This window comes from Eriocheir sinensis, chromosome 5 (genome assembly GCF_024679095.1).
Source record: "Eriocheir sinensis breed Jianghai 21 chromosome 5, ASM2467909v1, whole genome shotgun sequence".
Lineage (NCBI taxonomy): Eukaryota > Metazoa > Arthropoda > Malacostraca > Decapoda > Varunidae > Eriocheir > Eriocheir sinensis.
Window position 1 is genome coordinate 21,407,834 of NC_066513.1, and position 25,781 is coordinate 21,433,614.

The 25,781-nt window shown below is 43.3% G+C and overlaps 1 protein-coding gene across 6 annotated transcripts in view; it reads right to left on the reverse strand.

Moving 5' to 3' along the window:
- The window catches only part of LOC126985134 (homeobox protein engrailed-1-B-like), a 98,945-nt gene extending 73,852 nt beyond the window's left edge, over positions 1-25,093 (reverse strand). For 2 of the 6 annotated variants that reach the window (XM_050839711.1, XM_050839682.1), the window contains exon 1: positions 23,484-25,087. In XM_050839711.1, coding sequence (XP_050695668.1) covers positions 23,484-24,000 — 517 coding nt within the window. In that variant the 5' untranslated portion in view covers positions 24,001-25,087. Of the gene's footprint in view, positions 1-23,483 lie in introns of all 6 variants that reach the window. The other 4 variants (XM_050839691.1, XM_050839719.1, XM_050839708.1 and 1 more) reach the window with 4 other exon arrangements.
- Positions 25,094-25,781: the final 688 nt, after the last annotated feature.

The following is a 25,781-nucleotide window of genomic DNA, read 5'->3' on the forward strand; positions in this document are numbered from 1 at the left end:
AGGAGTACGAAGAGGAGGAGGAGGAGGAGGAAAAAATCAGGAGAAAAAAAAATAACATCGAATAAAAGGAGAGAGGTTCATGAAGAAGAACGACGAGGAAAAGAAGAGGAGGAGGAGGAGGAGGAGGAGGAGGAGGAGGAGGAGGAAGGAAGAGGGAGGAGGGAGGAGGGAGGAGCTAAGTCAACAAGCCGACCAAATACCCGATCCGCCGAATTTTCCGGGTGGTTAGTTGGGAAGAGGAACCGCCCTGCCCGACCCTCACTGAGATCAATTGTTGGACTGAAGCGATCGAATTAGCCAGCCAGTTAGCCACTTTGAGGAGGAGGAAGAAGACGAGGAGGAGGAGGAAGAGGAAGAGGAGGGAGGGAGGGATGGAGGTGATGTGAGAGAGGAAGTGGCAGAGTAAAAAAAGATATGGGGAGATGGATAGATAAAATTGTAGGGCTGATAGAGGAATATCCCGTGCGATAGATAGATGAGCAGATAGGTTTTCAAAGTGGAACAGGCGTTGAAATGGACGGGACGTGAGCCGAGTGTTCTTAATCGAAATCTTAATCAGAATCTAATACTTGAGCGGAGCGTTCAGGTGTAAGGTTTTGGATAATGGATTCACGCAGGTGTTCACGAAGATTAGAATAACGAATTAAAAAGCAACAAAACAGAACAGCTCGGAAAAATTCACAAGCAACATTAGAAAGAATAGAAAAGATGAAGACAAAAATAAGGTAGTTAATTTACAGACACACTTGAATACGAAAAAATATGCATGTATAGAGATTACTAACCCTTGAGAAATTCCCTTCAAACGCCACCGACATGAGAAATATGAGTAGTAGAATAAAATTAAAAGCTCCAATAACCGACGTAAAAAAAATAATAAGCATAGTAAAGGTAAAAGTAATTCTATTGGTGTTAATAATAAAAATACTGATAATAATAATGATAATACTTTTGCATTTCGTTTTAAAGGGAAAGCGATAAACACGAGACACTGAGAAGAAACAAGGAACCAAAAACTAAACGGCACTTCCCCTCACACACACACACACACACACACACACACACACACACACACACACACACACACACACACACACACACACACACACACACACACACACACACACACACACACACACACACACACACACACACACACACACACACACACACACACACACACCGAGGGAAGGAAGGAAAGAGAGAGAGAGAGAGAGAGAGAGAATCACGTCGCCATTAATATTAAGCCATAATAAGGTGGGCGCCGCGCTGTACCCGCTATTTGTTGGCGCGCACCGCTGATTACTCGAGCGTTTAAAACCAATTACGCTCTTGCAGTCCCTATTAGACCCAATTAATATGCAAGATATGGCAGGTTCCGGGCGAAGTTTGATAGGCCGGGTGGTGAAGGGACTGTTTCGAGGAGAATTACATGAGCTAATGACGGCCGTAAACAAGGGCTCGTTTAAGTGGAAGGATGGAGGGAAGGAGGCAGGTAGGAAGGAGGAAAGGTAGGTAGGGAGCAGGGGAGGTAGGTAGGTTGAGAGGTGGGAAGGAAGCAGGATAGTTAGGTAGGGTAGAGACGGGAAGGGAGGGGTGTAGATACGAAAGGTAGGAAGAAAGCAGGAGAGTTAGGTAGGGTAGAGACGGGAAGGGAGGGGTGTGGATAGGAAGAAAGCAGGAGAGTTAGGTAGGGTAGAGACGGGAAGGGAGGGGTGTGGATAGGAAAGGTAGGAAAGAAGCAGGAGAGTTAGGTAGGGTAGAGACGGGAAGGGAGGAGTGTGGATAGGAAAGGTAGGAAAGAAGCAGGAGAGTTAGGTAGGGTAGAGACGGGAAGGGAGGGGTGTGGATAGGAAAAGAGGGAGCGATGGGATGTATAGATAGCTGCTTCTCCCTTTTCCCCTCCTTCTTTTCCCTTTCTTTATGTGTAAGGATAAAGGGAAGTTGATAGGCAGGTAGATAGGTAGATAAGGACGGAGGAAAGAGAGATATGGTTTATTTCCCTGTTCATTCTCCCCTCCCTCTTACTTTTCAGACGAAGGAAAGGAGATAAGAAGGTAAGTAGGAAGGTAAGAAGGTAGGTAGGTAGGTAGATAAGAAGGAAGGGAAAGGGAAATATAGCTTGCCATCTCCTCCTACTTTCACCCCTTCCCTCGTTAACTATTAAGAGTAAGGATGAAGGGAAGGAAGGAGTAGGATAGATGGGAAGGTATAGGGAAGGAGGAAGGGAGGGCAAGGGAGGAAGTCTAGCTTACCTCCCCCCCCTTTTCCTCGTCCCCCTTCCCTTTGTTAACTTTGTGTAAGGATGCTGGGAAGTAGATAGGTAGGTTGGTATAGGTAAGGAGGGAAGAGAGGAGGTAGAGATTGAGGGAAATTCAGCTTACATCTCTCCCCTCCCTTCCCTCACCTTTCCCCTCCCCCTCGTTAACTTTTATATATAAGAATGGAGGGAAGGAGTAGGTAGGTGGGTAGGAAGGAAGGTAAGGAGGAAAGGGAGGTGAGGGGAAATATGGCTTACCTCGTTCTCCTTCCTTCCCCCTCGTCGTTTTTTTTTATGCTAATTCGGCGATTCAACACTAAAATTTTTGCCGTAAGCCCTTCATGTTTTTGCTTGGAAGCCTTCATTAGGGGCGTCAAGGGAGTGTCGACCCTGGTATTAGGCGTCGTAAGGGCCAGAGTGGGGCGTCGATGAGTGAAATAGTGATCCCGTGTGGAAGATGAACTGGCGCGTGACGTCACTCTCTCCTAGGCTATTTATGGGCCAATCAGCGCCCGAGGTCACCATCAGGCTATTCTCTCTCTCTCTCTCTCTCTCTCTCTCTCTCTCTCTCTCTCTCTCTCTCTCTCTCTCTCTCTCTCTCTCTCTCTCTCTCTCTCTCTCTCTTCGTTGACCCCCTCTCTGTGTCTGTAATTACCTCTTTAGTTTATTTTTTATCACCTTTCTTAAGCCTGTTCTGTTTTTCCCTTCCACTTTCTCTTACTTCTTTTCTTACTACTTTTCTTCGTTAACCTAATTTTCCCTGCTTTGATTTTTCTCTTCCTTTCAGCTGCAACTTTCATTTCCTTGACCTTATTTGACAGCGAGTTGCTTTCTGCTTACTTCCATATGATCTTTGGTTTTATATTTATTTTCAGTTGCTGTGTCACGCATCTCATTTCTAATTTTTCAACTCACCAAAATAGTTGTACAAAATTATGCATACGTACTCTTGTCTGTTCCCGCTATTTTCTTTTTATTTTCATTCATTTTACCAAGTCTTCTTTATTTATTCTGTCTTGTTTTGCACTCCCTTCTCTTTCTTCCCTCATTATAAACTTACAGAGGAGAGGAACATTATACCTTTTACGTATTTTCCCCTGCAAATTCTTATCTTATTTTGCAATTTTTCATTTTTTAGTTTCCTTTGGTCTGTCCTTTCATTCTCTAAATTTTCTTTTATTCTTACTTCTTCACTCCCTTCCTTTCTTCCTTCATCATTAACTCGCTAAAGATGCAACATAATATCGTATAAATTTTCTTCTTTGCCAGTTCTTCTTTTTGGGTTTTCTTTTTGAAGCCGCGAAAATCATGGGCTCTGCTTCATTAGGAGTCATTTGGAGCCATTAATAACCAGTTTGCTAATGACACGAGAACCAGCTCGTTAGTAAATGCTGAAGAGACAATGAATATTTAAGGTGTGGAAATGATAGTCAGAATGTGTGAGAGAGAGAGAGGGAGAGGGAGAGAGAAAATGAAAGAAAGAATGGAAGAACTGTATTAGAAATGAAAGGATTAGAGAAAAAATAAAAATGAGAGCTTGAAGAATTAGAGAAAATAAAAAATGAGAGAAAGAAAGAAAGACTGAAGGAATGAAAGACTGTGGGAAAGAAAGAATATTGAGAAAGAATGAAAAAAACAGAGAGAAAAAATGGAAGAAGAAGAGAAAGAACTGAAGAATGAAAACTAGAATGAAAACATGTATGAAAATTAGAGAATGAGAATTAGAGAATGAGAGAGAGAGAGGCATGTGTGTAAGTGTTCAAAATAAACTCTTTCGACGTGTTTGTTGTCCTAAATCTTCGTGTTATATTTTCATCTCCTCCCCTTCACCTACCTGTCACCTCCCCCCTTACCCCTCGTCACCTGTTCGCCCTTCCCCTCTCTACCTGTCACCCATTCCCTTCGTTTCCCCTCTCCCCTTGTTATCTGTATTCCCTGCCTCTGCTTCCCCCTCGTTTTTTCCCCTCTTTCCTCCTGCTACCTGTCGCACTCCCTTCCTGTCACCTGTCCCGGCTTCCTCTTTCCTTTTCCTATCTATCTTTCGTTCTCCTCTTCATTTAGTTCCTCTGTTGCCTTCTCGTTCCTTCCTAATCTTCCCCCTTGTTTCTCCTTCACCTCTTTCTCCATTTCCCTTTCCACCTCGTTTTTCTTCACTTCTTTAACTTTCATTGTTTTTTTTCCTACATTCAGTTTCCTTCATGCTCTCCTGTACATTTTTTCCTTTGTTGTCTTTCTCTCACTCCTCACTTTCCTCCCTCGTCCCTCTCTTCTTCCATCATTTTCTGCCCCCTTTTCCCCATTTCTCAATATTCCTTTCCCTCTTTTCTGTCCCCCCTCAGCATACATTTTCGTATACATTATTCCTTCACAACATTATTTCTCTCCTTATTTCTCTTCCCCGTACACCTCTTTATCCACCATGTTCCATACCTTACTACTATTTCTCAGTACTCATTTCCCCCTTTTCTGTCCCCCTTGTCAGTGTATACATTCCCGTACAATCTTCCACCATTCCATTCTTTCACTTCCCATTGCTATCCCTCGCCATTTTCTTCCTTTTCTCCCATTTCTCAGTATTCTTTTACCCTTTTCTGTTTCCCCTGTCAGTGTATACATTCTCGAGTCTCTAATCCGTCCCCGTCTCGCCTTTCCTTCCCCTCTCGGCGCACCTGTCGTTTCCTCACCTGGCTTAACGCGCGGCTTGTGGCAGGTGACAAAATTAGGGAGGCGCGCACCTTGCCTTGGAGTGTCCCCGGAATTGAGTTGTATATCGCGGGGCTCTGTGATTTGCACCACCTGCGTGTCCCCATCAATTAACTCACCTGGAGACACGATATTCCAGGTGGACTGATTTCTCTGCTACCTTCCCCCTCTGTTCCTCCTCCTCCTCCTCCTCCTCCTCCTCCTCCTCCTCCTCCTCCTCCTCCTCCTCCCTCCTCCTCCTACTTCCCCCACACTCCGCTGTACTCCATGATCCCTTCTTCCCCGTTTTCTTCTTCCTCCTCCTCTTCTCCTCCTCCTCCTCCTTCTTCCCCTATTCCTCACATTCCTCTTTCTCCACCTTCTTGCCTCCCTTCTTCCTCCTGTTCTTCGTTTCGTCGCTTCCATAATTCTTCTCTTTTTCATTTTCGTCTCATCTTTCATTTTCTTTCCTCTGTTTTTTTTTCCTTGTTTTTCCTTTTTCTTATTGCATTATTTTCTTTACTTTTCTTTCTATTTTTCGCTCGGTTTATTTTTGGTGGTCCAGTCAATGTTTTCGTCTGCTATTATTGTTTTCGTCTAAATTTTCCTCCATCTTTTTTTTTCTGTAATAATTTTCCTCTCCACTTTTACCCGCAAATTATGCTTCCCTTTTTTTCTGCGTTCAAGCAATTATTATTTTTTTCTCAGACGCCTTCATCTTATACTTTCTAAAACTATTGTTCATCCCTTCCCCCTTTCCTCACTCCTTCCCCCTTTTTCCTTCCCTTCACCTCTCTTTTCCTTCCCTTCCTTCGCTCGTGGTTTCGGTTGTCCCCTTCTTTCCTCCTTTCTCTCTCCCTTCCACCTTTCTTCTCTTTACACCTTCTTCATCCATCCATTCCACTTTTCCTCTGTTACTTCCTCCCTCCTTCACTCTCACCCTTCCTATTCCCTTCATTCACTCCCTCTTTTCTTATTCCTTTACTTACTCTTTTCTTATTCCTTCCCTTTTTCACACTCCCTTCTTCCCTCATTCACTCTCTTCCTTACCTCATTCACTTCCTCCCTTCCTCATTCCCTCTTTTCATATTTCCCCATTTACTCATTCTTCCTCCTCCCCTTCTCATTCCCTCCCTCAATCACTCTTTTCTTCCTTACCTCATTCACCCTTCCCTTCCTCCCTTCCACTTACCTCTCTCTCGTCTGTTTCCCTTAATTCCCTTATTTACTCTTTTCTTTCTCCTTCCCTTTTTACTTCACCCTCCCTTCCTTCTCCCCTCAATCACTCTCCTTTCTTCTTTACCTCATTCACCCCTTCCTTCCTCTTGCTTCTCACTCGTTCCTTCCCCCCTCCGTCATTCTCTTCCCCCTGTTCCTCTTACCTCCAGCCAATTCTCCCCAACCTTTACGTCTCCCTCTTCCCTCCACTCCGCGGGGACCGATAGCCCAAATCACCCTCGGCCCTCCCTACCTCCCTTCCTCCCTATCTTCTTCCCTCCCTTCCTCCTTCCCTCCACACACTCTGTTCCTCTCAATCAGACCTAAGTGGCCACCTGTGTATGGCTTGGCCTCTTTACCTTCCTTGCCTCTTCTTCCTCCTCCTCCTCTTCGTCCTCTTCCTCCTCCTCCCTCTTCGTAGTTGGTCTACTTATACGTCTCGGTCCTTCTACAGTACTAATGACTAAGCGTTAACGTAGAGGTGACTAAGAGCGCTGTAGCCGCCTCCACCGCCATAAGTTTGATTTTTCTTCTATTTTCTATTTAGTTTCGATTTTTTTTTGTTAGTTTTTAGAGGAAGATGGTTGGTTTTCTTGGCCGTTTGGGTTTGGTTCTTATTTCGTTTTCGTATTTTTTTTCTGATAACGCCTCTGATTTTTCTCCTATATTCCACTTAGTTTCGATTTTTTTTCTGTTTTAGAGTTAGATGGTTTGTTTTCTTGGCCGTTTTGGATTTGGTTTTTATTTGTTCTTTTAATCTTTTACTGATGTCTGATTTTCTGGGGGGAGTGGCAGTTTTATTATTTTTTTTTGGGGGGGGGGGGGATGTTTTGATTTAGTTCATATTTGTTTGTTGATTGTTTTGCTGATTAGGATTTTCATGTGCAAGTTTCTAACCCCATTTTCCCACCTTAAAGGCCATTTATTGATGATCGACCTAAATTGTGCTGGTGAGGGAGTTTTTTTTCAGTTTTCCATATTTTTTCTACCATACACAACATCTACACAGCTTCACCAACATATATAGACAGACAGACACAAACATTTATCAACATTAATACTTCATGCGCAATCTTCTTTCTCGACGTGACAATAACATCCACACCAAGAATTCTTTATCAACATCTACGGTTATCAATTCTTACATCACAATTTCGCTAACACACACAGTCAACACAAGCAATTCTCAACATTAACACACCATGCACAATACTTTTTCAACACAATAACCTGCATCACATACAGAAGAACCATTTAGCCTCACTCACACAGATATCAGTCTCTTATCAACACCAGCTATAATAATCTCTCGCTGCATTTTCTTTCACGCTACAAAACTTATCACCCGGTACCGTACATTTTTTACACATCCACTTTATATAACGCTTTACAATCCACCCTTGACACGCCTCCATCACTTGCCGCAACCCATGACGTACCAGACTCCATCAACTCGCCCTCGTAAGCCATCGTAACATCACACTTATCTAAAACATCCATTATCCTTAAGTAACGCAACGCTCCTCCTTAACAGCCCTTTTAAAAACCTCGCTTCGGACACCTCCATCTCGCCTCAAGGTCCCCAAATGACGGTGATTATCGAAAATGAATCATTTATACCGCAATTATCGGCCGTCACCACCTCATTATGCAAGGGATGAGGTCGTTCTGTGCTGAGCCAATCGCCGACGAGGATTCTAGTAACGTCACGCGCGTCCACCAATCATAGGGCAGGATTCTGATGAGGCTGCTCGCCCCCGCCAATGGCGATAAGATGTTGACGTCATCGGGAGGGTAAATAAGTATGTGTAGATATAACAAGCTGACACGAAATACACACGAGGCTTAGTATGTATTCTGCCGTGTTGATATTGCTGCCAACAACGATACATATACGGAATAAGTGTTATTCGGAAGAGAGAAAGAATGAAAAAATATTACTATCCAGGCAGCGCGAGGGTCAGAAATAAACAGTTATAAGAAAGAACGACCCAGGAACATCTTTCCAAGTCATTCGTCCTTTTGACTAATCTCTGGATATAAATGATCTATTAATAGGTAACACACAGATAGGTTGAGTTATAGATACATAGGTAAATAGATCGATAGATATATAGGATGGCTAGTAGAATAATAGGTAGGTAGATGGGTGGACAGGTAAGTAATTCAGCTAATATTTCAGTCCCTCAGTCAGCTAGTTAGCCGGACAGTCAGTTAGCTAGATGAGTACACAGGAAGGAAACCGTTAATTCATGTAGCCCTTCAGTCAGTCAGTCAGTCAGTCAGTCAGTCATTTAGTCAGTCAGCCAGTCAGTCGGACTCAATTGTCATTCACTCGGTACTTAAATTATCCAGTTAGTCAGTCAGTCAGTCAGTCAGCCAGTCAGTCGGACATCAGTTAGGTTTAGTCATCTACCTCAATTGTCATTCACTTCGTACTCAGTCATAGCCTACAAATTAAGCCACCCATCACATCCGAACCATCCCAAATCATCCCCGTCAACACATCCAGTCAACCTGTCAACCAGTCGCTGCACACAATTGACCAGTTAGCAGTCCGGGCCGGTTAGCAGGTAGCGATAGCCGGACACCTGCTGACGAGGGGCGATCAGCAGTCAGCACCAGTCGCCGAACGGTCTCGGTGCGGCCCCGGTAATGGAGATATTAAAGTCAGCTCAGCCCATAACGTGACCCTGAAAAACGACTACGACCGCCACGACCACCACGACCACTACCACCACCAACACCACCACCACCAACACCACCACCACTACCACCACTACCACCACCAATACCACGACCACCATCACCACCACCACCTCCACGACCACTACTACCACCACCACCACCACCACTACCACCACCACGACCACCACCACCACCAACACCATCACCACCACCACTTCCACCACCACTACCATCAACAACGCTTCCACTTCTGTTTCTACCACTACTTTCCCTACCACCTTTTCCATTACACAATCTCTACTACTGCTACTACTACTACTACTACTACTACTACTACTACTACTACTACTGCTACTACTACTGCATCCGCCACAACTGTAGATGGCGCCAGTTATGCAACACGGAGGTCATAATTACCATTGTTATTTATAAGTGTTGACGCAAGGTTATAAAGGGAGGGAGGGAGGGAGAGAGAGGGAGAGGGTGTGTATGGCATAATGTGTGTGTGTGTGTGTGTGTGTGTGTGTGTGTGTGTGTGTGTGTGTGTGTGTGTGTGTGTGTGTGTGTGTGTTGTTCTGTGTATTTGTTTGTATATATCTTTTGTGTGTAGTAGTGTTTTTTTATGTGTATTTGTTTGTTTATTATGTGTGTGCTGGCTTGTTTTATTTTTCTCTTCCCACTTCTTTTTTTATAGTATATTTCTATTACATATTACTTTTCTTAACTTTTCTGGTATATTTTTTTCTATTTTATCATTTGCAACCATCTTTTTTCGTTCATAAATTCCTTCCTTCGTCTCATATTTCATTTCATATTTATTTTTCTACCTTTTTTTTTCTCCTCACGTTCATCAAATTTTCTCCTCGTATCTCTCCTCCGTCAGTCATCGGTCTCCTCGAGGTCCTAATTCTTTTAAAGTTATTATCCATTCTTCTCTTCCCTCTTATCATAAACCTCACCCGCTGTCCTTCCATACGGCTTTACAGTTTCCTTCCTCCTTCCCTTCTTTCTCCTCCTTCCTCTCCCCCTTTCCCCTTCTACCTCTATACACGTCCCTCAAGTTACTCCTTATTCTTTTTTTTTCCTCTACATTTGTCTTTTTTTTTTCTCTACCCTTTTCTCTCCTCATTAACTATTTAACGTTTTCCTTTCCTGATTTTTCCTTTCATACTTCCTTTCAGCATTCTCCTTCTCTTTCATTTAACATTTTCTCACCATTTTTTTTCACTCATACTTCTTTTCAGCTTTCATTTTCACGTTTCTTTTCTGTATACTCATTCTTACTCCATTTCTTCGTGACACCTTCTCCCTTCTTTCCTTCTCTCCCTCCTCACTATTTCCTTCTTTACCTCTTTCCTTACTTTGTCTCTTCTTTCATTCTTCTCTTTCCTTCTTTCTTTCCTCCTAAAATCTTCCACACTCCATTCCAGTCATTCCTCCTCCTTCCCTTTCCTTCTCTTCTCTCTCTCTCCTGCTTTTCCTTTTACATTCCCTGGTTTCTCCTTCCATTTTTCTTGATATCCTTCCTCTCATGTCTCAATTCATTATTTTTTCCATTCTTTCCATATCTCCATATCCGTTCTTATTCCATTCTTGTCATATCTCCTCTCTCCGTTTTTTTCTCTTTCCTTCCTTACCCTTTACATTTCTTGGTGTCCCCTTCCTTTCTTCTCGGTTTTCTTTCTTTCGTATCTCCATTCAACATTGTTTTTCTCTTTTCATACCTTCATATCCGTTCATTCTCTATTTTAGTCATACCTCCTCTCCTTTTTCTTCTCATTCTCTGATTCTCTCTCCTTCCTCAATTCACCATTTTCTTTCATTCACATCTCCAATCAATATTTTCTCTCTCTTCCTACCTCCATATCCGTGCATACCCCATTCTAGTCACACTTCTCCCCTTCCCTTCTCCCTCCTGCCTTTCCTTCCCTCCTTCCCTCCTGCCTTACCTCTCCCCCTTCCCTTCCCTTCTTCCTTCCCTCCCCTCCGTCCATCCCTCAATCATCAAACTCGTCACCTGGAGAGGAAGCGCGTCCCGATATGATCAAACGACCCTGACTTAGACTTCGATGAGTCTCGGTGGAGTTTTCTAATCGGTCACTTGTTCCGTTAGACGTTCGTGAGATAGACAGATAGATAGCTACATTTTTTATAGGTCGTATTAGTCTTCAATAATAATGAGGCTGATTTGTCTATTTTGACCGGTTTTTTAGTGTGGGATTACTTGGATTTGTTGATTTTTTTATATAACTTCTTACGACTGAAAATACAACACCTAACTAACTCCGTCCCAGAAGGTAGAAACAGACAGACAGACAGACAGACAGACAGACGACTAGCGGCATTTCAACTAGTCGCCGCCGCTTCCCTAATGTTATCTGTAATTATTCTGGTCAAAAAACGTTACCAACCCTTCTGTAGGGCCGCCAAGGTGCCCCAAGACTCGCCGTCCGCTCTCTTCCATCTGACTCCACTGCTTTTTACCCGTCGTGCGTTTCATCTGTTTTCTTCTTTGTCTTTTCTTCTTTGCATTCTTCCTTTTTGTCTTCTTTTCTTCCTCTTGTGCAATTGTTTATCTTCTATTCCTATGGTTTCTCGTTTTGTTTCGTCATCCTTGTTTTTTTCGTTTTGTTTTTTGGTGTGTTTCGTCATCTATTCTATGTAAATCTTCTAATCATATAGTTTCTCCGTCCCTCTCTTTCTTTTCCTTCCCTGCCTCCTCCTCCCTCTCTTCCTCTCTGCCTCCCCTCTATCTCTTCCCTCTCTGCCTCCCCTCTATCTTTTCCTTCTCTGCCTCGTTTTCCCTCCCTTTCTGACTTCTCTTCTTTCTCTGGCTCCTTTTCCCTCTCCTTATTCCTTTGTTTACACACACAGCTTCATTATAAGGTAATTTGCTCCTATTTTCCTGTATTCCTCCTCCTCCTCCTTCTCTTCCTCCTCCTCCTCCTCCTCCTCGTTACAGATAGGGAGGGAGATAGCCAGCTGAAGAAAAAGAGAGCAATTTGAAAACAGAAAAAAATAAGGAAATGGCGAGGGAGTGAAATGCCGGAAAAGTGGTTTGGACTAACGAGAGAGAGAGAGAGAGAGAGAGAGAGAGAGAGAGAGAGAGAGAGAGAGAGAGAGAGAGAGAGAGAGAGAGAGGATGGTAGACAGATAGATAGATGGATAGATAGGTAGAGAGGTAGTTAGATAGGTATAGATAAGTAGATACAGGTAGGTAGGTAGGTAGATGGATAGGAAGGTAGTTAGGTTTAGGGAAGTAGGGAGGTAGATAAGCTGGTAGGTAAGTTGGTAGGTAGGTAGGTAAAGTTAGGTAGGTAAATGGGTATAGGTAGGTAGACGGATAGGAAGGTAGTAAGGTATAGGGAGGTAGGGAGGTAGATAAGCTGCTAGGTAAGTAGATAGGTAGGTTTGGCGTCCACTAATGAGGTTCCTTTTAGCCTGAGGGGGCCGAACCTTTCCGCTGAGGGGCCTGTTTTTAGGAGCCTCAACGAGACGCCGTGACAGTGTTAAATGGCGACCCCTTTGTCCCGCCCCCGGCCAGCAGACAGACGATGGTGATGGTGGTGATGACGAGGAGGAGGAGGAGGAGCGGGAGGAGGAGGAAGAAGATGGAGGAAAGGGAGGCCAGGTCATGATCGTGTAATTAGTGAAGATGATGATGGCAAAGAAGATGATAAGATGGAGGAGGAGGAGGAAAACTTGAAGGCTAGGTGGTGATGGTGACAATGAGGAAGAGGATATGGATGAGAAGGGAAGAAATGGGGCTCGATGATAATGGTTGTGACATTGGTGGTGGTGATGGTGAGAATTCTAATGACAATGACAAAAATGGTGATGAAAGTAATGACAAATGATGGGGATGGTGATGAATGTTGATGATGATGAGGAAATTATTGGGGATGACGAGAAAGGGGATTGTAATAACGGAGGTAATTGGCAAATATATAAACATGAAGTGACGTGTTATAATTACGAATGCGGTAACCAAAGAGGATAAAGGAGAACAACATACAACAAGCGAATGGAGATAAAAAACAAAAGAAAGACTGAGAAAGAAAATAACGGAGAAGAAAGAAAGAAAATAAGAGAGGAAAATAACAGATCGCATAAAAGAAAAGAACGACAAAAAAGAATATGAAAAATGAAAATGATTTGCATAATGTTAAGGGAATGAGGACGATGAGGAGATAAAAAAAACAAAAGAAATACTGAGAAAGAAAATAACAGAGAAGAAAGAAAGAAAATAACAAAGGAAAATAAAAGAGGAAAATAACAGATCGCATAAAGGAAAAGAACGGCAAAAAAGAAATATAAAAAATTAAAATGGTTTGTATAATGTTAAGGGAATGAGGACGATGAGGAGATAAAAAAACAAAAAGACTGAGAAAGAAAATAACAGAAGAAAGAAAGAAAACAACAAAGGAAAAAAAAGAGAGGAAAATAACATCGCATAAAGGAAAAGAACGACAAAAAAAAGAATATGAAAAATGAAAATGATTTGCATAATGTTTAGGGAATGAGGACGATGATGGCGACGAAAATATCAATAAATATTAATAGACGAGCAAGGAGCAGGCTTCGGGGGAATGATTAATACTCGATCAGCGACTCAGTGTGTTTCTTTCTCGGTGACGGAGACGATAACGACCCACTGAAGGCAAACAAACGTATTCAACTCCTTTTAACGTGTCTCCGATCCTTCTTTAATGTTATCATCCTGCTCCTTTTTTTCTTTTTCTTTCTCTTTTATATTTCTTTCTGCCATACTTATTCAACTTCTCCTTTAATTTTCTCATTCAATTTCTCTCCCTCTTCTCTTTCTCTTCTTTGTTCTTTATTTTGTTTATTTTTGTAACACTTATTCAACGTCTTTTCGATCCTCCTTTAATTGTCTCCTCGTTCTCCTGCTGTTTATCTTTATTTTCTTCGTCTTGTATTTCTTTCTAACAAACTTATTACATTCATTTTAAAGCCTCTTCGATCATCCTTTTATTTTTTTCGACCTACTTCTCTTTCTTTTCTTCTTGCTCTTCTTTCTCTTTCTAACAGAATTATTCAACTCATTTCAACGTCTCTTCGATCCTCCTTTAATTCTCTCGTTCTGTTCCTCTTTATCTTCTTTTTCTTTCTCTTTCTCTTTTCCTTTTTTCTAACAGGCTTATTTAATAAATTTTACGTCTTCGATTTTTCTATTTTTCTCGTTCTACTTCTTATTTTCTTTCTTATCTTTACCTTGGTTCTCTTTCTCGTCCTCGTTCACCTTTTTATTGACTTCTCTTCCGTTATATATTTTTTTATACGCCGTTATCAAATTCTTCATTTTCATATATATCAATTTTTTCTATTCCTGCACTTGTTCTTGCTCGTCTTTAGCTTTTCATTTCTTCTTTCTCCTCATTCTCCTCCTCCTCCTGTTATTTCACCAACATCATCATCATCACCACCTCCTCATTTTCCTTTTTTTTCACTGTCTATTTACTCTTTCTTTTGCTCTTAATTCTCATTCGAAAAGAAAAAAGTCATTGGCACAATACGTCACATCACCATCAGCTTAAAATATAATTACATTCCATTTCACATCATACGTATCCTACAGCTGTCTATTACCGAGGAATGTTAAGAGGATTGATAGCAGCCCCAACGAACAGCAATTATCAACTATCTATCATTCATTCCTTGACCACCGAGCAGCTGACGCGGGGAGAGCAAGTCGAGTTTCTTCTACCTTCGAGGACATTCCGCTCTAGTTACCGCACTTATGTCGTTACTGTAATAGTTAGCTCATACTTACCTACATTGCCAATACCAGAAAGCATCCACCAATAAGCTTTAGCCATTTCCATCATCTACCAATAGTTCGCGTTCTTTTTTTTCTATCTTTACTGCAATATTCTGTCCCTACTAACATTGCAATTTAGCTCCACGCATCCTAGGAAGCCAAACCCAAAAAGCCTTAACCATTTAAACATCTATTAATATTTCGCCTTTTTATCGCATTTCTGTCGTTACTGTAATACTCCGTTCTTACTAGCATTGCGATTAAGCTCCACCCACAACAGCAAGCATCCACCAATAAGCCGCAACCATCCCAACATTTACCAGTCACAAGCAGAGTTAGCGCAAGGGGCGTAGTTTGCTTGTGGACTGACCAAAACCATATACACTTAAATAGGAAGGGGTAGGGACTTCGTAGCGGAGTTAATGCGAATAGAGAATATACATAAGGCAGGTGAGCGTGAGAAGGGGGCGGAGTGGGTTATAAATACATAGTGTGTCGCTGTTGGTGATAATGGGTGTGTTGATCCGTCCTGTCACCGCGGGCTCTTGCGGCGGGAATATTGATCGTTTAATGGTCTGTCTATGGTGTGATACAAGATGGGTCCTTGGGGTGTGGAAGTAATTGGCTTGAGTACCGCTTTTTTCTTTATTCTTTTACATTTATTTTTTTGTGTCTATAAGGAAGTGAGAGAGAATGAACGAATGAACGATACAACGATAGATTACGATAATATTATAAACCCATCGATTTTTTTTAAGCGATACAAGGTTGAACACGCAGTAATAAAAACGGATAAGGAGACACAATATGAAGAGTATGGAAGGAATTGCGAGAGAAAAAATGGAAAAAGGGGAAATGGGAAGGAGAAAAAGGATAAAAGAATGGAAAGGAGAAAAAGGATAAAAGAATGGAAAGGAGAAAAAGGATGAAAAAATGGGAAGGAGAAAAAGGATGAAAAAATGGGAAGTAGAAAAACGATGAAAAAATGGGAAAGGAGAAAAAGGATGAAAAAATGGAAAAGGAGAAAAAGGATGAAAAAATGGAAAAGGAGAAAAAGGATGAAAAAATGGGAAGGAGAAAAAGGATGAAAAAATGGAAAAGGAGAAAAAGGATGAAAAAATGGAAAAGGAGAAAAAGGATGAAAAAATGGGAAGTAGAAAAACGATGAAAAAAAGAGGAAAGAGAAAAAGGATGAAAAAATGGGAAGGAGAAAAAGGATGAAAAAATGGGAAGTAGAAAAACGATGAAAAAAAGAGGAAAGAGAAAAAGGATGAAAAAATGAGAAGTAGAAAAACGATGAAAAAATGGGAAGTAGAAAAACTATGAAAAAAAGAGGAAAGAGAAAAAGGATGAAAAAATGGAAAGGAGAAAAACGACGAAAAAAAGAGGAAAGAGAAAAAGGATGAAAAAATGGGAAAGTAGAAAAAAGGATGAAAAAAAAAGAGGAAAGACAGAAAGAGAAAGACAGTCGGAGAGCGTTCATGTTTTCGGTATGTAAGTATATTTCAACGAGTGTACTGTGTCATCATCCGCAGAGCAATTACGGTGTTTACGGCCGAGTGTGTAACAATCTATAGAGGACTTAATTTTCCTCCTGATTGCCCTCATCGCTGTACTGCCGCTGCTGATCCGTCCATCCTGCCACCCAGTAATCATTGTGGGGGGGAGGGGGGTGCTCTCTCTCTCTCTCTCTCTCTCTCTCTCTCTCTCTCTCTCTCTCTCTCTCTCTCTCTCTCTCTCTCTCTCTCTCTCTCTCTCTCTCTCTCTCTCTCTCTCTCTCTCTCTCTCTCTCTCTCTCTCTCTCTCTCTCTCTCTCTCTCTCTCTCTCTCTCTCTCTCTCTCTCTCGTTTATATTAATACGTGTTTAGACTTGTATTGATTTAGATTGATTTAGATGGATTTATATGCTATCGTTCTCTTCAATCGCAGTATCGTTCATTTCTTCAGTATCGTCGTTCTTTTCCTCTGTTACTGTGTCTGTGTATCCGAATCCTTCTCATTAGTTTTTTTTGTTTGTTTTTTTCGTTCTCGTCTCGTACATCCAACGCACTTATTGTCGTTTTCTCTCCTATTCCTGTGTAGTGATGGAGTATTTTCTGGCTCTCGTTCGTATAGTATCGTAGCATCAATGTCGTTCCTCGTATCTCCCTCTTCCAAGCGTTTTCCTATGTTTTGTATGTCCGGCATTCTCTCACTGCGCCTTCATAGCCTTGTCCTGTCTTGCCGTTGCCTCGTCTGCGCCTGGTCTGTCGTGTTCGTGTCAGTGTCTGCCTTCGGTCGTGATCGTGTATGTGTCGTGTCAAGCGTTCTCTCGTTATTCGCTCGTGAAGTATACCTGCGTCGTGTTGTACTGTTGGTTCGCCCTTGTATGGCCGTTTGAATGTGTCTGTGCCTGTGTTCATGCCCGTGTCCTTGCCCATTTCCGTGTTCCCCGTGTTCCTGAGGCAGCTGACAGGAGGGTTGTGGGTGTGTTTGGAAGGTGAGGGAGTGCGTCTGCCATCCATCCTCCGTCGCCGACGCCGCCGCCACCGTCACCGCCGCCGCCGCCACTACTAATGTCACTTTCCCCGCCAGACACGTTTATAAATACTACCTGTTAACACACACACACACACACACACACACACACACACACACACACACACACGCACACGCCCAAGCACACTATCAGTCATTTTTCAATAAACGTATTACAAGTTCTTTATTTTATCCCTCTTTCTAGTGTGGGTCTTCTAGTATACAAGTTAATACCTTCAGCCACACGTCGAGGGTATATGTCATGAGGGCAATTATTTTTTTATAGCTTGATTAGGACACCGACTTCGGGAACCATTTTCTTTGTCTTTTCTCAACGCAAATTGGTCGTTGCCTCGCGGGGTGAGAGCTGGAAAGTCGGCAAGGAGTGGAAAATCTCCCTTAAGTGTCTTCTCGTTAGTGTCGATGTATTGGAAGACAAAGACAATGAACTAAGATGATCGAAAAGGACAAATGGTGGACATATAATAGGCTGCGAGAAATAATATATGTATGAGAGAGAGAGAGAGAGAGAGAGAGAGAGAGATGGTGGCAATCACTCTCTCGACTTGAACAAATACTCTTTCTTCCACTCATAAGCTAGAAGAGTTATGTTCCTCGCCCCCAACCTTACTACCTTCCTCCACTCCTCCTCCTCCTCCTCCTCCTCCTCCTCCTCCTCCTCCTCCTCCTCCCCCGCCTCAAGCACGGCCCGTCGACCTCCAGGTGATGCACGTGAAGGATTTGTTTCATTACGCGCCATCCCTTACGAATAAGCTCGTTACCGTCTTGCTAATTGCTTCATATATAAGCTCCGTGCCGCCGCCCCGCCTAATTGGGTTCCTCAAGGGGGCAAGGGGGCAAGGGAGGTGTGTCTAAAAGGGTTAAGGGGACCGGGAGTACTTTCCAAGATGGTGCAAGAAACGTCGAATTATTTTTCTGGAAAGGGAAGATCCAGGGACGTGTCTTGAAGGGGGAATGAGGCCGAGGAGTACATTCTAAAGGGGCCGACTGACTTTGACGTGTTTTTGGAAAGGGTAAGAGGCAGGGACGTATTTTCGAAGGGATTAAAATGAGGAAGGATACATATTTGACTAGCAAGGAAGTATTTCTAAAAGGTAACACAGGAAGGGAATAAAGGGGATGAAAAAAATGAGGGTCTCTGAAAAGGTAACTGGAATATACGATGAGTTTGCGACAAGGAGTGAAAGCAAATGAGAAAAGGAGGAAAATGGCAGCAATTAACTGCTTCCGAAAAAGGGCAGCTTGGCAGAAAGGAGTTTTCAAAAATGGCAGAAGAGCAGGAAGTTGATTTTAAGGAGTAATGTTTTTTTTTTCAAGTGGACAAGATTCTGAGAGCACTGCGTTTTTATTTCCATTTTTTTTTTATATACAATCTGTACATTTATATTATTTACATAGCTACATGAAACCAAAAAGCAGGCAAACAGACAGACACACACACACGCACACACACACACACACACACACACACACACACACACACACACACACACACACACACACACACACACACACACACACACACACTGAGCCACGCAGGGATTTACTCACACGCCGTAATAAACTGGTGTGAGACTTTATGTTCGGCTGGAATGAAATAAAGTGTGAAACATTTGGTGGTGGCGATGGCGGCGTAAATTGTGGGGTATTTCTCTCTCTCTCTCTCTCTCTCTCTCTCTCTCTCTCTCTCTCTCTCTCTCTCTCTCTCTCTCTCTCTCTCTCTCTCTCTCTCTCTCTCTCTCTCTCTCTCTCTCTCTCTCTCTCTCTCTCTCTCTCTCTCTCTCTCTCTCTCTCTCTCTCTCTCTCTCTCTCTCTCTCTCTCTCTCTCTCTCTCTCTCTAATCTAACTAATTTCTCTCTATATCCATATCATCATCCTTTATTTCATTCGCCGTTTTTTTATGTGTGTAGTTTAATGTATTACGAAATTGCATAATCGAATTGCGAGAAAGGAATACGAACTTCAGAGCCACGGCCGCAAATCATGGTGAGAGTTCCTGGTATTGTCGTTCTCCTATTTCAGTTTTCTCATTTCAGATTCTTTTAAGGTTCATGTAAGTCTTCATTCACCGCCGCTAGTCCCTCATCTCCCCCAGCCGCTCCTGCAGCCTTCTCTCTTCAAGTTACTGTTGTTTCTGTTATTGTTCACTATTTTTTTCTGTAAGTCATGGTTTTCTTCTTCCCATTTTCTTTCAGTTTTCCGTTCTTGATATGTATAATTTTCATCCAGTTTTACGTTCTTCATATGACTATTTTTTTTTTGTTTTTTTTTCCGTTCTGTACAGGTATATTTATTGTTTCCCTTTCTCTATACTCATACTTATTCAATTCTTTGCACTTATAATTCAGCTGTCGTTCTTTATGCGTTTTTTTTTTCTTTCCTTTATAATTTTTGTTCTACTTTTATTACTCTTATTTTTCATGTTTGTTGAATATATTTATTTCTTCCGCCGACAAAAGTTTACCAATTCTGCTCGGTGTTCACAGCGTTCCATTGTAGCTCTTGATTCTCTTTACGCTTCTTAGCTGAGGGCTATTTGAATATTGCTTCATCATGTTCCACGAGAGGCTGTAATTCCTATTTATTTGCGCTAACCTCCCGTATTATTTTCGCATTCAAAAAGCGAGTAAAAGGAGTAAAAGTTTTTGTAACCCTGATGGATGCTTAAAAAAAATCGTGGTTATATTCTGAGTATTTTTTAAAGATTTGAAAATATAAATGTGCGCGCTCGTGTGTGTGTGTGTGTGTGTGTGTGTGTGTGTGTGTGTGTGTTTGTGTGTGTGTGTGCGCTTCAAGTTTACTTTTTTTTTTCGTTCAGATATTCCAGCTTTACCTCAATGCTGTTAAGAATCAGTTCTGACGGTAATAATTATATTAATACTGATCATAATTATTACAATACTGATAATAATAATAACAAACAATATCATTAAAAATAATTAACCTTCACTTTACTTCTCTAGGTTTGCTTCCAAATTATTATTATTATTATTATTATTATTATTATTATTATTATTATTATTATTATTATTATTATTATTATTATTATTATTATTATTATTATTATTATTATTATTATTAATGTTTATTGATATATTTATTTATTTATTCTTCGCGACAAAAAAAAAATAGGCTCTTGACCTTCACCATTATGTTCTTTTATTCCTGTAGAGCAACCACATTTATTTTTCTTTCAGGCGAAGAACACAGCCGGAGGACGGTTTGTTTGCTTCCCTCCGCAGGAACTACTCTTGTGCCGCGGGAGCGAAACTCAAGAAGCCTCGCCACGTAAATGTCATCCACAAGGTATTTCCTCCCGGTTTTAATTACTCAACTTTATCTAGAGCTTCTACATTCTTTTCTTTACTGTTCTGTTGTTGCTATAATTTATATTCTCTTCGCTACATTTTGCTATATACCCATTTTATAACCTTGCCTGACATCCCTTATCAGTTTAATTACTCTCTTAACTTCTTCTATTTACTCTTTATTTACTGTTACACTCCCACTTTATTATCTGTTCGTTTCGTCAGGTCATATGACATTGAAAACCATCGTCTTATTTTGTGAGAATTTGCATTATTATTTTGAAATGTGATCCCGAATATTTACCGTAACACAATCTTCTTCAGAGCAACACAATCCTCCTCTTAGTGGTCCTGGCGTTTATTATCGTGGCTCAGATCTCCTTTTGTTAATTTCTTTTTATTCAGTTTTCATCTAACAATTATTCTTCCTTGGCTTCTATTCTATCCTTTACCGTACATGTATTCTCTCTCCGTGTTTATCCTCGTAAAATACTCCGATTCAATGTTTTTTTTCCTTACTGTCTCTTCACTCTTGTAAATATGTGTAGCTCCTATTTATATTTTCTCCTCTCCCTAGTCTTTTTTTCCTTCGTCAATCTCATATTCATTATTCTCTTTACTACTTTTTTTTCATAATCAATATTTTCGTTTTGTTTTCCCTATTTTGTCCTATTTTTCTTCTCCGCCTTTTAGCTCTATTTTCCCCTTTTCGTCCTGTCTTTTCCTCCTGTCTTTTCTTCCTCCGCCTTTCCTAATACAGTTTTTAGCTCTATTTTCCCCTTTTCGTCCTGTCTTTTCCTCCTGTCTTTTCTTCCTCCGCCTTTCCTAATACAGTTTTTAGCTCTATTTTCCCCTTTTCGTCCTGTCTTTTCCTCCTGTCTTTTCTTCCTCCGCCTTTCCTAATACAGTTTTTAGCTCTATTTTCCCCTTTTCGTCCTGTCTTTTCCTCCTGTCTTTTCTTCCTCCGCCTTTCCTAATACAGTTTTTAGCTCTATTTTCTCCTTTTCGTCCTGTTTTTTTTCCTCCTCTGCCTTTCCTAATACAGTTTTTAGCTCTATTTTCCCCTTTTCACCCTGTCTTGTCCTTTTCCGCCTTTCCTCCTGTCTTTTCTTCCTCCGCCTTTCCTAATACAGTTTTTAGCTCTATTTTCCCCTTTTCCTCCTGTCTTTTCCTCCTCCGCCTTTCCTAATACAGTTTTTAGCTCTATTTTCACCTTTTCCTCCTGTCTTTTCCTCCTCCGCCTTTCCTAATACAGTTTTTAGCTCTATTTTCACCTTTTCCTCCTGTCTTTTCCTCCTCCGCCTTTCCTAATACAGTTTTTAGCTCTAGTTTCACCTTTTCCTCCTGTCTTTTCCTCCTCCGCCTTTCCTAATACAGTTTTTAGCTCTAGTTTCACCTTTTCGTCCGGTCTTTTCCTCCTCTGCCTTTCCTAATACAATTTTTAGCTCTATTTTCCCCTTTTCGCCCTGTCTTGTCCTTTTCCGCCTTTCCTAATACAGTTTTTAGCTCTATTTTCCCCTTTTCGCCCTGTCTTTTCCTCCTCCGCCTTTCCTAATACAGTTTTTAGCTCTATTTTCTCCTTTTCTCCCTGTCTTTTCCTCCTCCGCCTTTCCTAATACAATTTTTAGCTCTATTTTCCCCTTTTCCTCCTGTCTTTTCCTCCTCCGCCTTTCCTAATACAGTTTTTAGCTCTATTTTCCCCTTTTCCTCCTGTCTTGTCCTTTTCCGCCTTTCCTAATACAGTTTTTAGCTCTATTTTCACCTTTTCCTCCTGTCTTTTCCTCCTCTGCCTTTCCTAATACAGTTTTTAGTTTTAGTTTTCCCCTTACCGTTCTCTTTTCCTCCTCCGCTTTGCTGATACAGTTTTTAGTTCTATTTTCCCCTTTTCGTCCTCTCTTTTCCTCCTCCGCCTCTCCCGCCGCCCCTCGTCGGAATGGCTCTATTAAATCCCGATGCAAAAAGCCATAATACAGCAGTACGTAAAACGCGACAACATAACCCTGAAATAAAGCCACTCGGGAGCACAAACAGGGGACCGTGAGGGAAAACACACTCCTGATTACTTTCTCTCTCTCTCTCTCTCTCTCTCTCTCTCTCTCTCTCTCTCTCTCTCTCTCTCTCTTCCCCCCTACCCCCCGTCACCCACAACCGTTTCCGTGGTGTAGTGGCAATGCTCTCAGTTTGCCTTCCCAGCTTAGAGGAGTGGTTACGGGCCCCCTCCTAGAGTAAGAGGGAGGGGGGGGGGTCGCAGCTTTGCCCATAGAGCGGTTAAATGAAGTCCAAAGCTTACTCCGTGAGGGTAGTGGTTGGCGATAAGGAGTCAAGCACGTGATCAGACCGTAAGCGAATATTACACACACACACACACACACACACACACACACACACACACACACACACACACACACACACACGCAAGACAAACAGACAAACACACACAACAAGGAAGAGAAAGAGAAATTATCACACACACACACACACACACACACACAGGGATGAGCGTACATGAATTATAATGCATGTAAAGTAACAATAGCCATACAGAAGGCGGAGAGGAAGGGAGCAGTGGAGGGGGGGGGCGATGTTGGAGGGGGTAAGAGAGGTTGAGGTATGGGAATGGGGGGCGCGCCTCCCTCCTAGCCTTGATGGGAGCCGCTTGTCGCTCATTGTTTGTGAAAAATAAATGTTGCGTTAAATTTCACGGCTGCGGTTGCCCTCTGACCCGCTAACCCGTAGCTGATTTACAGAGATTCTTCCTGCAGGCGTTTTTTCCTCCCACGCTCGTCTTCACCTTAGTTACACGCACACACGTACGCACACATAAACATACTTATAGAAAGTTTTAAAAATATATAGAAAAATATGAACGCGTACTGAGTTGTTAATCACCTCTGTTTGTGTGTGTGTGTGTGTGTGTGTGTGTGTGTGTGTCTGTATACACAAGGCTGCCGGGCGCATCTTGGCAGCCTCGGGAAGAGGAAGACACAGCAACACGCTCAACACCCACCTGCTGACGGTCTGTCGGAGTAGCGGGTGCAGTAGACCCAGGCGGGCCAGAGGGAGCCGCCGACGCTACTTTCCCGCTCCTTCACCATCATGCCGCCGGGGTTGGGCGCGGCACCCCCCTGGTTCCTGCCGGCCGGGTCCTTGGGGTCCCTGGCAGTGACACGCGACAAGTCCACCGGCTGCTCGCTGCTCTCCACGTTGTCGCCCAGCCGCCGCCCGAAGTCCGGCTTGAGGATGTTGTCGATGGAGAATTTAAGGGCACGGTGCAGCGGGGCGTTGTTGGCCTGGTGGGCGGCGGGCGGCGTGCGGGGAGGTCCGGGGCTCATCGCGGGATCCGGCGGCTCCACCTTGGGCCCCGCCGCCCCTTTGTCCCCCGCGCCACCGTCGCCGCTGTCGTCCACGTCGATCAAGGAGTCGTCGGTGTCGCGGCGCGGCGTCACCATCGGAGAGTTACTCCCGACGGAGATCTCGTCGTCGTCGGGCTGCGAGGGCTCCATGCTCGCCATCGGCTCACACATGGGGCCGTTGCGGTTCGCCCGCTAATTACACTCACTGCGGTAATTACCGTCTCGTTAGGTGCCGCTAGAGGCCGCCGCCGGGCGCAGCTCAGCCCCGGGGCCGAGCAGCAGCCATGGGCCGCCGCCACCTGCTGGGGACCTGCCGCCGTCGGCACACGCCGCTCGTCCAGTGGGAACGCACACTTCCCAGGTGTGTCGGAGCCGAGTCGCACCTGGCAATTAGTAGCACCTGCGGGCGGAATACATGATGGTGGCGGCGTGAGTGAGGGCCAGCGGTGCCACTAGCGGAGGGCAGCACGCGGCGCCATCGTCCCCGGGGAGTTGTTATCACCGCCACTAACACATCCTCAACGCCGGCGATCACACTACAAATTACCCGGCCCACCCACCAATCACTGATGACGTCACTGCGCAGCGCAGCCCCGCCTCCAGGCACCCACCACGTGACACCCGCCAATCGTTAATCGACCTTTGATAATGGGCGGGTCCGGGGCGGAGGGTCGACCAACCAGGGGCGGCGACCTGCCAGGCCCCGCCCACCGCCAGATAGTGTTTCCCGGTGGCCGCCTCGAGATTACAGTGGGGCAGATGATGGCGGCTGAGCTACGCACACACCACTGTCACCTTCATAATGGCCATAATTGGTCTCTATTTTCACCGCCATACTCATAAATCGAGGGTGTCGCTGCTAACAAGAGCACTGAGGACCTTAGCGGCCTGTCCCTTCCCCCGCCTCCTCCCGGCAACCAGATGTGGCGCGGGAGGAGCGGGAGTGAGAGGGAAGGCGGGAGGAAGGTGAGGAAAACTCCTACTTGACTAGAGACACGGCGTTGTTGATCTTGCAGCGAGGACTCTATCGAAGGGCCTCCCAGCAACTCACCTCCTCCTCCTCCTCCTCTTCCTCCTCCTTCTCTGCCACCTTCTCCTCCTCCTCTGCCACCTTCTCCTCCTGCTAGCTTCCTCCCCCTCTCATCTTCCTCGTGACGTAACTGTTCTTAATTCAGTCTGTTGTTTGTTTTCATTCACTTTTTTTCGTGACTGATTCGCCTCCCTTAGCACTTCTTGCAGCCAACGACTATTTCTTTGTATCTTCTTTCTTTACTTTAGCATTCCCTTTTTATCTTTCCCCTTTATTACTCTGTTCTCTTATTATAGGCTCTCCTCCCTAAGCCAATTCTCTCTCTCTCTCTCTCTCTCTCTCTCTCTCTCTCTCTCTCTCTCTCTCTCTCTCTCTCTCTCTCTCTCTCTCTCTCTCTCATAATTCCCACTTCCTCCCCATTTACTTTCTTATTCATCACTTCCATGATTCTTTCTATCCTCCACCTTTCAGTTTCTCCTCCCTTTTTCCTCCTATTCATTACAGCTCCTTCACTTTTGCTATTCAGCATTGTATTTCACATTTCCCACTATCGTTCTCTTACGTAATTCTCTCCACTTTTGTTCTTCCCCTTTCTCCTCTCTTGTCACCCTCATCTCTCCCTTTCTTTTCTCATAACACACCTAACACTCCTTCTATTTCCTCTTCGTTCTGGCACGGGATTACACAAGTCACCCATCGGGACATGTTAGCGGGTCGACCTCTGGGTTAACCGAGCTGTCAACACGTCGACTAGAAAACGTCACCGGAGTCGCCGTAAATCAAGAAATGGGTGTCGGGAGGCGTTTAAAGGCGACGCCTCTGACTTTTACCGCCTTCACCGTCACGTTAGGTGGCTGCAGAGGGAGGATAAATTGGTAACAGTAAATCATTGGCAACGTATAAGAAGTAGAAGACACTGTGT